Source organism: Danio rerio, chromosome 18 (assembly GCF_052040795.2).
Source record: "Danio rerio strain M-AB ecotype USA chromosome 18, GRCz13ab, whole genome shotgun sequence".
NCBI lineage: Eukaryota > Metazoa > Chordata > Actinopteri > Cypriniformes > Danionidae > Danio > Danio rerio.
Genome location: NC_141038.1, coordinates 44,544,739 through 44,559,903, shown reverse-complemented (window position 1 = coordinate 44,559,903; position 15,165 = coordinate 44,544,739). Strand labels below are relative to the sequence as shown.

The 15,165-nt window shown below is 32.9% G+C and overlaps 3 protein-coding genes across 7 annotated transcripts in view; 1 reads left to right on the top strand and 2 right to left on the bottom strand.

The window, feature by feature from the left end:
* grk7b (G protein-coupled receptor kinase 7b) overlaps positions 1-15,165 on the top strand; it is an 845,646-nt gene that overhangs the window by 342,823 nt on the left and 487,658 nt on the right. The window lies entirely within an intron of this gene.
* bcl7bb (BAF chromatin remodeling complex subunit BCL7B b) overlaps positions 1-15,165 on the bottom strand; it is a 266,172-nt gene that overhangs the window by 145,862 nt on the left and 105,145 nt on the right. Inside the window, exon 2 of the mRNA XM_087292718.1 lies at positions 1,210-1,488. The gene's annotated coding sequence lies outside the window, so the exon portion shown is untranslated. The remainder of the gene's footprint in view (positions 1-1,209; positions 1,489-15,165) is intronic.
* Positions 1-15,165, bottom strand: part of veph1 (ventricular zone expressed PH domain-containing 1) — a 168,118-nt gene that overhangs the window by 63,593 nt on the left and 89,360 nt on the right. For all 5 annotated transcript variants that reach the window (XR_015514233.1, XR_015514234.1, XR_015514235.1 and 2 more), the window contains 1 exon segment: positions 474-691. Coding sequence is in view for 1 of the 5 variants with exons in the window: in NM_212831.1 (NP_997996.1) it covers positions 474-691 (218 nt within the window). In the remaining 4 variants the exon portion in view is untranslated.

Genomic DNA, 15,165 nt, shown 5'->3' with positions numbered 1-15,165 from the left:
CTGTCATTTCCAAGATGAACTGATGCTGTATTGGCTGCAAAAAAGGAGGCCCTACACTAAACTAGTGAATTATTGTGCTCTAAAACCAGGCGTTTCAGTTTCCTTGTCCAACCCCTGTATATATTCTATCCTATATATAATTTAGTATATTTTTCTATCTCCATCATTGTTCCTCAAGAGAGTCCAAATGAAACTAAGAAAATGGACAAAATCTGGACTACAACTCTTTACCTCATCGCTCTTTTATCTATGAACCTGCCAAAAAGCTGATTAGCCTAAGAATTTTGCAATGTGGTTTCACAAAGATCTGTGGATTATGGAACTTTTACTCAGAAGTTACTCCATCATAATAAAAAGTCAATTACTGCAATAAAACCAATCACCCCTGTGGATCCCAAAACTCATTGTGGAGCATGTCAAGACTCCTCAAGAAAACCAAGTAAGTGACAGATTGGGGAACAGTGTGTGTTTACCTGCTCACTGCACCGTCAGCGTCCAGCTTGCGTCCCAGCAGTCGAGCGATGGCAGAGAAGCTGTTGCTCATGCGGTAGATGTCTTTTCCTCCGCCACCCAGGATGGAGGTGTAACGATCGGTCAGACAGCGGATTTCCAGCAGCAGCGTGTGATGAGCGCTGTGCTCCATACTCGCTAACAGAGACACCAGATACTGCAGAGCCCCACGAGCCTGGATCTGTGCATGAGAAACACGTTGATTTTATAAATTTGGTTAACACTTTTCAATAAGTTCATATTAGTTAATGTTATTCTGGAATACTCGATTCTGACTGGACATTCGAGACACTTCGAGGTATGTTATTGCGAGATAACAACCTCTAAATAATCTCAGTCTCATTCGGGAACTTCAAATCACCTTGACCATCAGCTAATATGTTCAGATTCATAAATTTACATGTAAATGAATACAGTTAGTATATACACGTTAGCATGTGCTTTATTCAGCCAGTTTCGTTTTTGTCAGTGTCAGGTTTTTGACTCTTTGGCACCATCCATATACATACATACATACACATATATATATATATATATATAAATCAAGCTAGTCATGAAAAGAAAAATGTTTTCATCAAAATAGCGAAACCATTTCTACATTTTTTTTTGCATTGCCAAGTGTTTTACAGTACTTTAAAAATACTTAAAAATGTTTCTGTCAATGTTTTCAAACTATTATATTTGATTGACCAAAGTCACAGAAATAGCAATTTCATATCCGTCACATCCATAACAAAAAAGTGTCACATCCATAACAAAGCTTTTCCCTCAAAAATACAAAAATGTCAAAATAAAATAAAATCAATCATTTTGTTCTAGAAAAAGCCAACTCTTATCCTTTTGATGATTATTATTTATTTTGGGTTGTGCAGTTTAATTTACAGAGTTTCTACAAAATATGTTGTATACTGTAAACTCGCAGACTTTTTTTGTCGCAGTTTTATTTTCCTCATTTAAATTATACAACATGTTAACAAACTGAAATTTTTTGATCCCATAACTCTGTGGTTTGTTGTTTTGGAAAATATAAACAGATGTTTCAATATAATGTTAACGTATACTTTCTCTGTACATTTGTTTTGAATTTCTACTACAAATGTCACATCCATAACGCCAGAATTAACCATATATATATATATATATATATATATATATATATATATATATATATATATATATATATATATATATATATATATATATATATATATATATATATATATATATATATCAAACACAAAGTTGGTGAACAGCTTACAAGAAAATTAACAAAATGATTCAGAACAAACTAACAGCAGTGTAATGCATTTAATGCAATAAGCAATGTTTCAAAAACATCAAGAAAGGTCCAGAAATAAAGTAAGATCACAGTTTTCATCAGCGTGTACAACAGGGACTAGAGTACATTACGTCTTGGACAACGGGTGTGTGTTTGGCTGTGGCTGTAAGCAGATCTAAACAGTATTTTCCATTCCTATTTTAAACTAATATGTGGATCTGATTCAAAACATGTTTTTGCCCAAATCGGAGAGGTGACTCAAAGCAAAAACTAGATCCAGCTAAAAGGGGGAGATGATAAATTATCATACTGGCATCAGAAACTGAATTCCCCAATCAAAACATAAGACTTGTGTATGATGATGTACTGCTGATTCGTCAGGATATGGATGTCATGTTGGAAGCCACAGTGTCGTATGTTCTCACATTCGGATTTATTAGGGAGTTAAAACCAGGAATTTCATGAAGATCGACTAGATGCAGAAAATGTGGGAAAACTTTTAAAGACAATGTTACAAAAACCAAAAGCTAAATAACTATAATTCATATACACTGTGAGCTTTAAGACTTTTGGGTTAAACAGAATTTTTCTAAATGAACTAAAGTCATTAATACTCGTTAGCACTGCCACCTCAAAGGAAAAAGGTGGCTGGTTTGAGTCCCGGCTGGGCCAGTTGGTATTTCTGGTTTGTGGCTGGAAGGGCATTCATCCGCTGCATTAAACATATGTTGGAATACTTGGAGGTTCATTCTGCATATACAGTTGAAGTCAGAATTATTAGCCCCCCTGAATTATTAGCGCCCCTGTTTATTTTTTTCCTCAATTTCTGTTCTGTTCTGGGAAGATTGTTTCAGCACATTTCTAAGCATAATAGTTTCTTATTTCTAATAACTTATTTCTAATAACTGATTTATTTTATCTTTTTCATGATGACAGTAAATAATATTTGACTAGATATTTTTCAAGACACTTCTATACACCTTAAAGTGACATTTAAAGGCTTAACTAGGTTAATAAGGTGAACTAGGCAGTTTAGGGAAATTAGGAAAGTTATTGTATAACGATAGTGTGTTCTGTTGATTATCGAAAAAAAATTAGCTTAAAGGGGCTGATAATTTTGTCCCAAAAATGTTTTTTATAAAATTAATAACTGCTTCTATTCTAGCCAAAATAAAACAAATAAGACTTTTTCCAGAAGGAAAAATATTATCAGACATACTGTGAAAATTTCATTGCTCTGTTAAAATTCATTTGGGAAATATTTAAAAAAGAAAATAAAAATCAAAAGGGGGCTAATAATTCTGAATTTAACTGTATAACACATTACAAACATTACTTAAACTCATTTGACCGATTTAAGACAGTCACAGTTTCAGTGCATGAGTTCACTTAATGATTAATTAATTAAGATCATGTATTTTTACAGCAACATACCATAAAATGGCAGTTACGGTAAAGCAGTGTAACAGTACTGTAGCTGCCAGTATTTTACTGTTATCTTACAGGGATTTTTTACACTGTTACTAGCTTGTATTACAGTATATACACTTTTACAGTATATACTGTACAATATAACCTTAAACATAAAGCGCAACATATTTTATTTCTTTTCATAACATATTTATAAACAACTTTTCTGTCCAATGATACACGTTTTTACACTTCAATGTTATCATTATGCAAAATGTGGCACATCCAAATTAGCCTTTAAAATATCTCTAAATACATAACAGAATGCAAAACTCAATATAGTAGTTATATCTCTAAAAAGTGTTATGGGTAACTAGGGATTATACGAACATTGGATTGTTGTCTTGTTGAAATGTACCCCTGGTTTCATCTTCATTATCCTGCTAATGTAGATGTTGAACTGAAGCAGCAAATATTCATTTACACTGAGGAAGGGCAGAGGATTGCTGAAGAACTAATGAGAGATGCCAGCTGCTGTCTGAGCTTTCACAGTCTTTCTACACCTCCCTTTTTTCATGTGTTCAATAACTTTTTCCCTGCATTATTTCATTTTATGACGCATAACTTAATTTGTAAATTAATTAGATTTGTTTTCTTTGCATATATGGATTCCCTTGGTTGTTACCAACATCCAGTGAAAAGTTCAAGTCAACGGCACCTTTTCTGAGGAAAAGGGTGATGTGTTCAATACTTATTTTCCCAGCTGTATGTATATATACATATATATATATATATATATATATATATATATATATATATATATATATATATATATATATATATATATATATATATATATATATGCGTGTGTGTGTGTGTGTGTGTGTGTGTGTGTGTATATATATATATATATATATATGCGTGTGTGTGTGTGTGTGTGTATATATATATATATGTATATATATATATATATATATATATATATATATATATATATATATATATATATATATATATATGTATATATATATATATATATATATATATATATATATATGTATATATATATATATATATATATATATATATATGTATATATATATATATATATATGTATGTATATATATTTATTTATTTATTTATTTATTTTTGGTATAGAATCTTATGAATCTGATAATGAAATACAAATAATAATAATAACAATAATAAGGAATCTTATATGCTACATTATTCATTAATAAAACATTTTTGTGCTCAAAAATAAAAAATACAATAATAAAACATAACAAAAATAGATAAATCAATCATTTTATCATGGTAAAATATTTTAAATAAAGGACTAACAAATTAGTCCAAGAATGTTTAAGTAAACTACAACCAAAAATAATCAAAGTATTCAAGATCTGAGATTAGCAAGCTTGCAGAAAATAAAAGTCAGAGACTCACGCAGCACTTGCTGAAACACAAGAGAGCTTCCAGACAAGATCTCATGAGCTATATCGGCAGGAGAACCTGCATCTACCCATGTCAGCAGCAGATGTTAATGCTGATAAGCAAAGGTCAAACTAATTGACCCATTATGTCAATAATCTGCATCTCACAAGTCGTTTCCTCCACATTAAGCAAGGTCAGGGTCATGTCAACATGACCCGGGAGGCACAGAAGGTGAAGTCAGATGAATTTAGATAACATACGAGTTGTGCTTTCACACCCTTTGAGAAAAAAACAGCGGCTTTTGGAAAGAACATAAGGTACAAATTAAACTTTAAATTAGATAAGCCTTTAACTTGTCTGCAGTAAACCTGAGTTTTTCCCTGAACAATTCTCCCCACTAGATATTCCCAAATTATAGTAGCGTATGACGACAAGCTAATGCACAGCTGAATGAAGTAAGACCATGATCGTTATATATTATTCATTTTGGCGGATACGCGAATGGAAAACCAAAGCAGGCCTATACAGCATGTTTGCCCGTACGTTATTTTAATAATGATCAGTATGACGCAAGTTGGTCTGCTGGTATGTGACACTGACTGTTTAACAATATGTCAGAATTGTTAGCACACCGGATAAGCTAACACGCCAGTGTTTACATACTGTACAAAACAAAATTACAGTAATAAGAACAACACCATGCACTGACTGAGGACTTTTTAAACAAGTACATGAGCTCTCCATAATAAAAGACTAATGTTTCCATTTGTAAAAAGCTGAAAATTGTAGTTCTTGCTCAATTTACATGTAAAAAGTGGGCATTTAGAAACACTCTAAAAATGCTGGGTAATTTCAAACCAATTCTGGGTGTAATAGGGACTAAGCCAACTCTTGGGTTCATTTTTTAAATTCAATTAATAGGATGGAATTTACCCAATGTTTGGGTTAGTGCGCATTTTATACAATTTGGGTTTAAATAACTCAAATAAAGGATTCTTAAATGATTAATTCCTAAAGAATTCTTAGGTACAGATGCAAAAAAGTGCAATACTTTTGTATATCTCATAATTTCAGTAAGGGTAATGATGGACTATAAATGCACATGTAAAGGACGTCACTTATAGACAATCACAACATTGTATATGTTGAATTATGCATACATAAAATTGTAAACACACACAACCCCATTCAAATACAGAAATGTACAAATGCTTACAAGCGTATATTAATGCATTTTAGGACATGCTGTGCATTTGTGCTGTCCAGTGTTTTTAACTGGTGAGACGACGTGGTCTTCGGACCATATAGTACACAATTTGTGTCATCCTGCCAAGACCCCTTTTGGCAGGGGAGACGTTGTTGCCATCTGATGGGGATGCTATCAATTTAAAAACATTGTCCTTGTATTCTAAATTCAAACACAAAATATACTGTTTCAACTGTAAGAGAGGCTATCAGGACAGGGAAATCACAGACCGACAGGATTAAGCTTGTAACAATAAGAAGGAAGTAAATGACAAAGTGCCATTTCTATTAAAACCGAATGAAGGATTCCAATTTTTGGCACAAATGTGTGAGTTTCACAGGTTGAATGCATATGTAAACATCTGGTTGTGTTTAAATCTGATACGAGCTTTGGGCTAGAGATGAAGTCAGAAGTGCCAAGAAAAGCCTTGTTCAGCCAATTGTGTCCCATAGACACCGGGCTGAGCTCTGGCTCAATAAACCAACACACTTCATCTTAGCTTGTAGTCTCTGCTTACCACCACCACCACCATCATTAATTTGTGTCTGGCCTAATGAGATCACTTTCAACTAAATTACTGCACTAAAGCTATCAGCCAAATTGCATGCAACAATACCTCAGACTCTTCTCACACTTAAGAAGAATGGGAATTGACTGAATATATCCGATATGTTTTTGCTATATAAGTCACGGCGGTCAGACGGTATACTTTCTTGAAAAAATTAAGATTTTTTGACAGGTTTCAGGCAGAATCAGACAAAGATTTACAATTTGCTTTTATGTATATAGAATATAAAAGTGACAAACTGAAATAAATAAAAAACGGAAGCTATAGTTAACAGGTTGCAAAGGGTAAAACTGAACAATTAACAATTAACAGGCTATTCTCGAGATGTCAACATGCATTTAGAGCCTTCAAAAGCATTCAAAAAGCATTCAAACAGGCACTATCAAAGGTATTTTAACATCTAACAAAGAACTTAGCTCCAAAACAAAGCCTTACCGCAATGAAAAGATTTAATTAATGTTAAAGATTCTACATCAATCTATAGATGCCTATTCACCTTATTCTCCGCCGACGAGCGGGCGCCGCCATTTGAATCTTTTTGGCTTGAGACTTCCGGTCTCATTCACTTCCATTAATTTTTTGACGTTAAAAACTGCTCATTACGTTGCTTGATGTTGCAATTTGATATTTTCTTGTTATATTATTCTACTTGGACTGTATAGTCATGCAAACATTTGTTTGTAGAGCAAGTAGTTTGACCGTTTTCTGCCGTTTATTATTTCTAGTCATTTCTCCCATAGGCGACTGAATCGGAAGTTCTAAGACAATCGCGAAAACAGGCGCACTTCCACATTTTAGAATAAGGTCAATAAAGAAGGTTTATTTTGAAAAGTGTTGTTGTAGAAAATCAGTAAAGAGCTCAGGGTGAGTGATGGAGTAAGATGAACTCTGTCTCATGACTGCATCATATTTCCACAGATGAAAGAAAAGTCAAACAGGAACAACATGAGGATTCCATATACTGACATAATATCAGTGTTTTAGAGAACTGTATTCTAGAGACCCAGGAATACAGTATGAGGTATAAACTGGACCACATTGTTCCTGTCCCATCAAGGGGAGAAAAGATGGTGTTCTGATTAGTTGCGTTTAATTTTCTGCAGACTCTTAACTGAGTCAAACAGAGGAACAAATCAATAGGTGTAATTCACAGTCTTAAAGCATTAACCTGGTGATTACAAAGCAGTGCTGAGGCAGATTTCCTCTTCCTCCATCACTCACCCTGAGCTCTTTTCTTGATTTTCTACACTTTTAAAAATAAAACTTCCTTTAGGCATTTATCATTTGATCAGGAATAAACTATTTAGTAAAGTTGCTTTAGCATTGTAAATTTACCAATGTACATTTTTAAATTAGTGGAAACCAAAAGAGCATCCTACATCATTTTAAATATTCAATTGGGCCAATGACATGATAGGGCAGACTGGATGGTTTTTCAATTGGCTTAACACATTATTTCTCATTGAGCTAATGTTAACAGAGTGTTGCTCCAATTGAAGAAAATCTGTTTGCTGAATTTCATTTGGGCCAATTGAAAAATTTAGACGTGACGAGTCACTAGAAATTTTTGAGTTTAAGCAATACATTTTTTTTTTTTTTTTTACAGTGCAATACTTTACAATTCTAATCTAAAAAGTGTAGGAAATACAGTCACCATTCCAAAAAGCTACATCAATGAGCAGGAGCAATCAGACTAAATGAGTTCAGTGTATAAACCATACAGTATTTAACCAGAAGTACTCCAAGGAAGCATCTTGGTACATCAAATATACACATAAGCTTTAGTCTTCTTATAGACTACACTGTACGAATATTCCAGATTTTTACATGTCACTGTAATTTTTACAGTAAATTGCATTAGTGTCACTGTACAGGATTTAACTGTAAATATTGACAGTAATGTGTTGTATTCAGAATTTTATTGTGAAAATAATCAAATTAGCATGATTACAGCAAATGACTGTAAAAGGGCAATATCTTTTGCATGTTCATTGGTCAGGAATTTAAACTCTTTTTTTTTTTCAACATAGACATTAATACAAATGAACTTCTATGGTAGTTTGACACTCTTTTGATATTTAGAAATGACAGAATGTTATTGCAGCCCCAAAAACAATTTGGTTACATCTTCAAAAATAACTTGAAAGAAAATCATCATAAATGTCAAAGTACATTTTTATTTTTTGTGCACTGCACCTATATTTCATTTTATAAGTTTAACATGGAAATATGAAACTATTTTTAATGAACATAACTTTGTGCCTATAGCCAAAAATATTATAAACTGGAACAAAAGTAATTGATTCATTAAACCAAACACTGTTAAACACCCAAAATTATTTTAAAGTCAGGGTAAATGTCAGAATGACTAGCCGAGGAAAGCCTGCTTCACAGTAAATAGTTAATTCTATAAGATAATACGGTGACAGTAATGAACTTTACTATCTACTGTGAAGTTACACTATATTGCTTCACAATAATTAATGAAACATTTACAGTAAATTACTGTTAACTACCTCACAGTAATTTGTTGTGAATTTACCTACAGTATTTTACTGTGAAAGTAATGCAGTTAATAGCAAGTAATTTACTGTGAATTTAAGGTCTTTTTTTGTTTAATGTATAGTTTATGGTTAGCACAGTGTCACTGCTTATTTGGACGTCATATTTTTATTGTTACAAGATGTTTCAAGTTGGTACCTGATTTACTGTAAAAATCCTGGGTTCCACACAATCGATTTGTGATGGGACAACATGAAGAAATTAAGTAAACTTATTAGTTTTTGCAGATTAAAGTAGATTAAACATTAAACAATTAAGTTGTCACCAAAATACCAGAATTGTGTTGTTTTACCTCATTTTTAAATAGTTTGAACAGCAAATGTAATCATTGTAAAAAGTGTACACATAAACACAGCAAAAGTGCCATATCACTAATGCATGCATTCATTACATCAATTATACTATAATAACTCATGCTGTCTGTGTATGTAAATGGAGATATGTGAAAATATTTTAACACTTACACACACATATACAAAAAACCCACTTTAATTTGATGTTCTGTAACATAAATTCGGCTTTCCAAGTCGGAATAGTTTCTAGGAAATAATCCAAACAATTATCTGACGAACTGTTTTTGGAAGCTGCTGTCGTGTGTTACAAAACACCCTCGTTGATTGTGGTTGAGTCACGATTGCAAATAATCTGCTCGCTCTTGAGTCTTCAGAAGGTAAACACAGATGTTAAAAATATCACACTTATGCAAAATATGCAAAGCCAAAATCAAAAATGACAACTGTGCCATTTTTTTTATGGCAGTGTTAAAAACATGCCCTGTTCACACACAAACTAGTTGCCCAGTTTCATCATTCAAAATGGAGTAAACATCGCTCACTTCTGAGAAACGTCCCAAAAGATTACTCAAGAAAGCATGAACAAGGGCCAATGCTAAGAGAATGGCACACACATGTACATGGCTGTTTATATATGGGACATATTAGTTTAGTGTTCCCAGATCAAACTTTTTTAATAACCAAAAAGATAAATGATTAAATTATTAAATTATTTTAACTGTATGCTAGGAAGTCACAGTGTGACACAGTCAAAGTGACAGTGCTAACCACTGAGCTAACAAAACAAAACAAAAACAAAAAATGTTACAAAATAAAACAAAAAATGTAACGAAACAAAGGAAAATATTAAACAAAACAACATAAAACAAAAAAATAAACAAAACAAAAAACAAAATTCTAGTTTAAACGAAACAAGACAACACAAAACTAAAACAAATCAAAAATAAACAAAGCAAAACAAAAAACAAACAAAAAATTACAAAACAAAAAAATAAATAAAACAAACAAAAAATAAACAAAACTAAAAACAACAAAACTAAAAACATAACTAATTTTTTTATAAAACAACACAAAATAAAACAAAACAAAAATTCACAAAACAAACAACAACACAAAACAAAAATCAGCTCTTTATAAGGTTTAAAGGTGCAGTTCTGTATTGCAGTTCAAATTCAAAAAATAAGATTTTTTGTTTTTCACCCAGCAACCCAGAGTGCTGAAATATAGTTGGGTAAACTGACAGTGGGCAGAGTTAAACAGTCCAAAACAATGACAGAAGGTACAAACGAGAATAACTGACTTTAGGGCTGTTTTTCAGATGAACAAATGTGTTCAATAAGCATGTTTCTTAAATATCTGCAAACATATTATGGTATTTTTACGTTTAAATTGTATTTAAACTTATACAGAACCTTAAATAAATAAATATATCTGCAAATAAATTAAAGGCAGTACTTCAACTGAAATGGAAAACAAAAAAGATAAATAAATCACCCTATGTGGGTTTAATAGACCAATCACCAAAAGGAAATGAAAATGGGGACTTGGAGGAAAACTGATTAAATGATTCTCTCATGAAAGGATGTGATAATTTCTTCAAGATTTGCTTAGAAAGACGGGAGAGTGTTCAAACGCACAAATTAAACACATAATAAACTTTACAACAAGTTCTGTGTCATTGTGTGATACAGTGCTAAAATGCAATATTTACTCCAACTACATGGGTTAGTAACAATCATCTACATCTACAGTTTATTCATTTCAGATGTTTTCAGTTTATTTATGACAGTTTCCATTTGTATAACTTTATTATTATAAGCAGTGTTATTGATTATATGCATATTTATATTTGCTTTTAATAAAACAAGTTTAGATTTGTCCACCTGTCGGGTTTTAGAGACGTCTGCATCACCATATGAGGCATAAGAATAGGAGGTGTGTTTGGATATTACTCAGTTGTTTTGACACTTCATTATTATTGCTCATTTAATAGTTTGCTGAATATTAAAACTGAATTTAGAGATAGAGATTTTGAAACAAATTTTTGCACGTCACAAACAAAATTAAACATGTAAGCTAATGGATATCTACAGTGGAGGGCGTCCAACACTATTTCCTTACTCCACAAAAGTAAAGTAAAGAGTAAAAGTAAAGAGAAAGAGGCCAAATAGAGGAGGCTTTTTCTTTATCCTCGCACTGCAGATGGTCTGTTTAACTGTTTTCTCGCTAGCGTTCAGTTTTTCCCACTGAAATAAAATGTAATTAGCAAATGTGGCATGGCGCAATACAATTGAATCTTAAAAGGAATCTGGATTGGTTTAATGCATGTTATGCTGAAAATACACCCATAACTCATTAAGAGAATAAGCACAACCCTGTTAGACCATAAACCGGGGTGCAAAGCGCATTTTTCCATTCTTAAATTAGCTAAAGTGGTTGCGGACATGCCCTTAATGCTTTTGTGCCATGTGCTTCAGATTATGCGCCTAGATAGTTAAAATAGAGCCCATAGGAATTTGAATCTCTCAGACAAAGCTTAATAAATTCTATCTCTCTGTTTCCCCGACAGTGTAAAGCTGCTGAGGGTACATTAACACAGTTTTTTGTTTAGAAATATTTCGGTTCTTTTCTAAGGTTTACAATTTTGTTTTACTCCCTGACCCAATGATAGCAGTTTTTGATTGGTCAGACCTTCTGGAGACTCTCAACTTAAATGTACGGTTACCGGTTCAGTATGGCATGATCATAGCTAAGAAAGCTATCCTTTGTTTCTGAAAGAAAAATGTTAGGCCGCTTTTTTTCTGACTGGCTTATTGGACTCACCTCCACTTTACATTTGGAAAGAATTGGATATACCACTTCTGGGAACACTGCAAAATTTGATCAAATGTGGGATCCAGTCTTTTTTTCTAACACAACAAAAAGACCAATAATGTTGTTTAATTTCTGAAGATTTGTAAGTTGTTGTTTACTTTTCCATACTTATAAAATAAGTATAAACATATTTCATGAACACGGCTAATGTGTTTTCATGAATGAGGCTAAATTGTTGCTGTTTTTTTCTTTCGCATGGATAGAGAGTGCAGTTAAGCTTGTCTTATTTGTCATTTACCATTTCTGTCCAACGAATTTCAGTCTTTTGCTTTTGTTTTGTTTGTGATGAATTCATAAGGACTTTAAACTCATTTCAGAATGATTAATTGAAAGTAGTGGATAGCATCATTTGTTAAAAGGCACCATTTTAACCCTTTATTGAGATTTAGTCTTTTGTGTCTCCAGAATGTGTCTAAGTTTCAGCTCAAAACACCTATCAGATTATCTATTATACCTTTCTGAATCTGAAATGTGAGCTGTTATGACATTGTATGTTTTTGTTGTCTGTACCTTTAATGCAAATGAGCTGGTTCTCCCCACCCACCCATCCCACGTGCATGTCAGAGCCATAGAGATCGCTCTGATAGGCATAGTCTTCACCTGCTGCATCTCACATAGATAAACAGCACAGTGACAGACAACAATGAAGCAGATCTGCCTTACAGTCAGAACCTCTTTACATCCATTGCGGTGTCTTTTTGTAGGTCGTATTTGTCTTATATGTCGTCATTTTACATTTTGCACCGATTATTTTTACATCATGGGTTTGTCTGTCTGTTCTTTGCTTTTCTATGTCTGCAAAAACTAAAAGAAATATTTAATTCAAGGAAAATTACATTTGACTAAAATGTAAACATGGTCAACAGTGAATTATAATTAAGCGACTGAACTTCCTTATGCCTTTGGAACATTTTCGGCTCTTCAAACACACACACACACACACACACACACACACACACACACACACACACACACACACACACACACACACACACACACACACACACACACACACACACAGTACAAAATGCTGGGTTCCACACAATCAATTTAAGTTATGACAAATTTACAATTTTTATAAATTTAAGTGTACTGAACACAAAACAATTAGGTTGTTCCCCTAAAATACTCAAGAATTGTGTATTTTCAACTCATTGTAAATAAATAGTTTGAACAAAAAACAAACATAATTTTTTGATGCGCACACACAAACACACACACACACACACACATACAAACACAAAATCTATTATTCATTCCAGCCTTTTCGCCTTTAACTCTGATGGATTTTTTGACCAGTAGTGGCAGGAAGATTTTAAGAAATGCAGATTCGCAGCATGTGGTGCTACACAGGGGAAAGGGAGCAATTTGGCCTGTCTTGAATAATCTTCAGAGATTTAACATCCAACAATAGTTTGATCTATCCTCCATGGTGGTTAAGCGTATGTGTGTGTGTGTGTGCATGTTATTGCGCATGTGTTTGTCTTTTGTGTGAAACGTTCAGCAGCTCACGTTTCACTGACACTTTTCAAAAACCGTGTTAACACTTTTTTTCTGCTGATTGCCCCTCCACAAATATGAAAAGAAGAAACAAGCTTCCAATTTGGCACATATCCGTATGAGTATCTACCAAGCCAACTCTGTCTCACAAAGCTTTCTGAACACAGGGTGAAGCCAGTTCAATAAACACTGGCTAGTTTCTCAAAAGACCTACGCAGAAAGCTTTTACCTACATTTATCATGTATGAAAAGCCCACCACAGCTTTTTAAAAATTGTTTCTGGAAGTCTGCAGTTGGTTTTAGGAGTTTATTTTGTTCTTTAGAAGCTACATCAGAACTATACAGAAGTAAAAGCTGAAGACCAGGCCATATTTAATTCACTGTTTTTACTGGTCCAAAATAAAATTCAGTTTTTTTGTCTTGTTTCTTGTCCATAAATTCAATAAAATTTACATCACAAGCATTTTCTAGGCAAGCAAAACATTTTGTATAGTTTCACATTGTTTTTACAAATAATGAGTCAAAATTAAGTGAGCTTTTCCTTAAAAAAAGTTAAATAATCTGCCAATGCACTAAGGATAATTTTGTTTTCGCTTTAAAATAAGATTATTTTGCTTTCCCCATTGGCAGAATATTTAGCTTTTTTTAAAGGTGTAGTGTGTAAATTTGACACCCAGTGGTTGAACTAGAAATTGCACTGCTGGATCAAAACACCTTTTCAGGCTCCTGATTGACGTGACTGCGCCGTATAATGGAGTCTAAAGGTAGATTTAAGGCTAATTGGAACAGTTTTCTAAATAAAAGCAATGGCAAGCAATATAAGGAATGTTTTCCATACTAAAATGAGTTTTTGTCCTAACCAACACCTGAGATTTATATTTTAGAAACCACTTCTATTTCTCACAGCTGAACAATGATCACCTCAGCTACACCTCATGTGCTTTATTCAGTGTTTAAATGCTAACAGTGTGAGTTTGAATGCCATTTTACGTGACATGTATTGTGATACTACTGAAAGCAGCAGCAGATCTTGAAAAGATCACCTCAGATCTTGAAAACGAAATAAACCGTTTGAAATTGAACTTTAGAACTGTGGATAAGAAACTTAGATGTAGAACTCAGCGCAAGCCAACATGTATCAGTGACTCAGCATCTACATTTAATAATGTTAAAGAGGTTGAATATGCATTAAGTAGATTGTAAACCTTACTATTTAAAAATATATTTAAAAAATATTGTCTAGTTTTCAGAAATAATAAGTCAAGTTTTTCCTGAAAACAAGCAAATTAAATCTACCAGTGGGGTAAGCAAAAAAACTCTAGTTTCTGCTTTGAATTATGATTATTTAGCTCACACCACTGGCAGATTATTTTACTTTTTAAGGAAAACTTTTCTAAATTTTTATATCTTATTTCTGGAAATATTTGTATTTGTATAATTTAAGAATTCTTAGATATTTGGACCAGGAACAAGTCAAAGTGAACAAGTG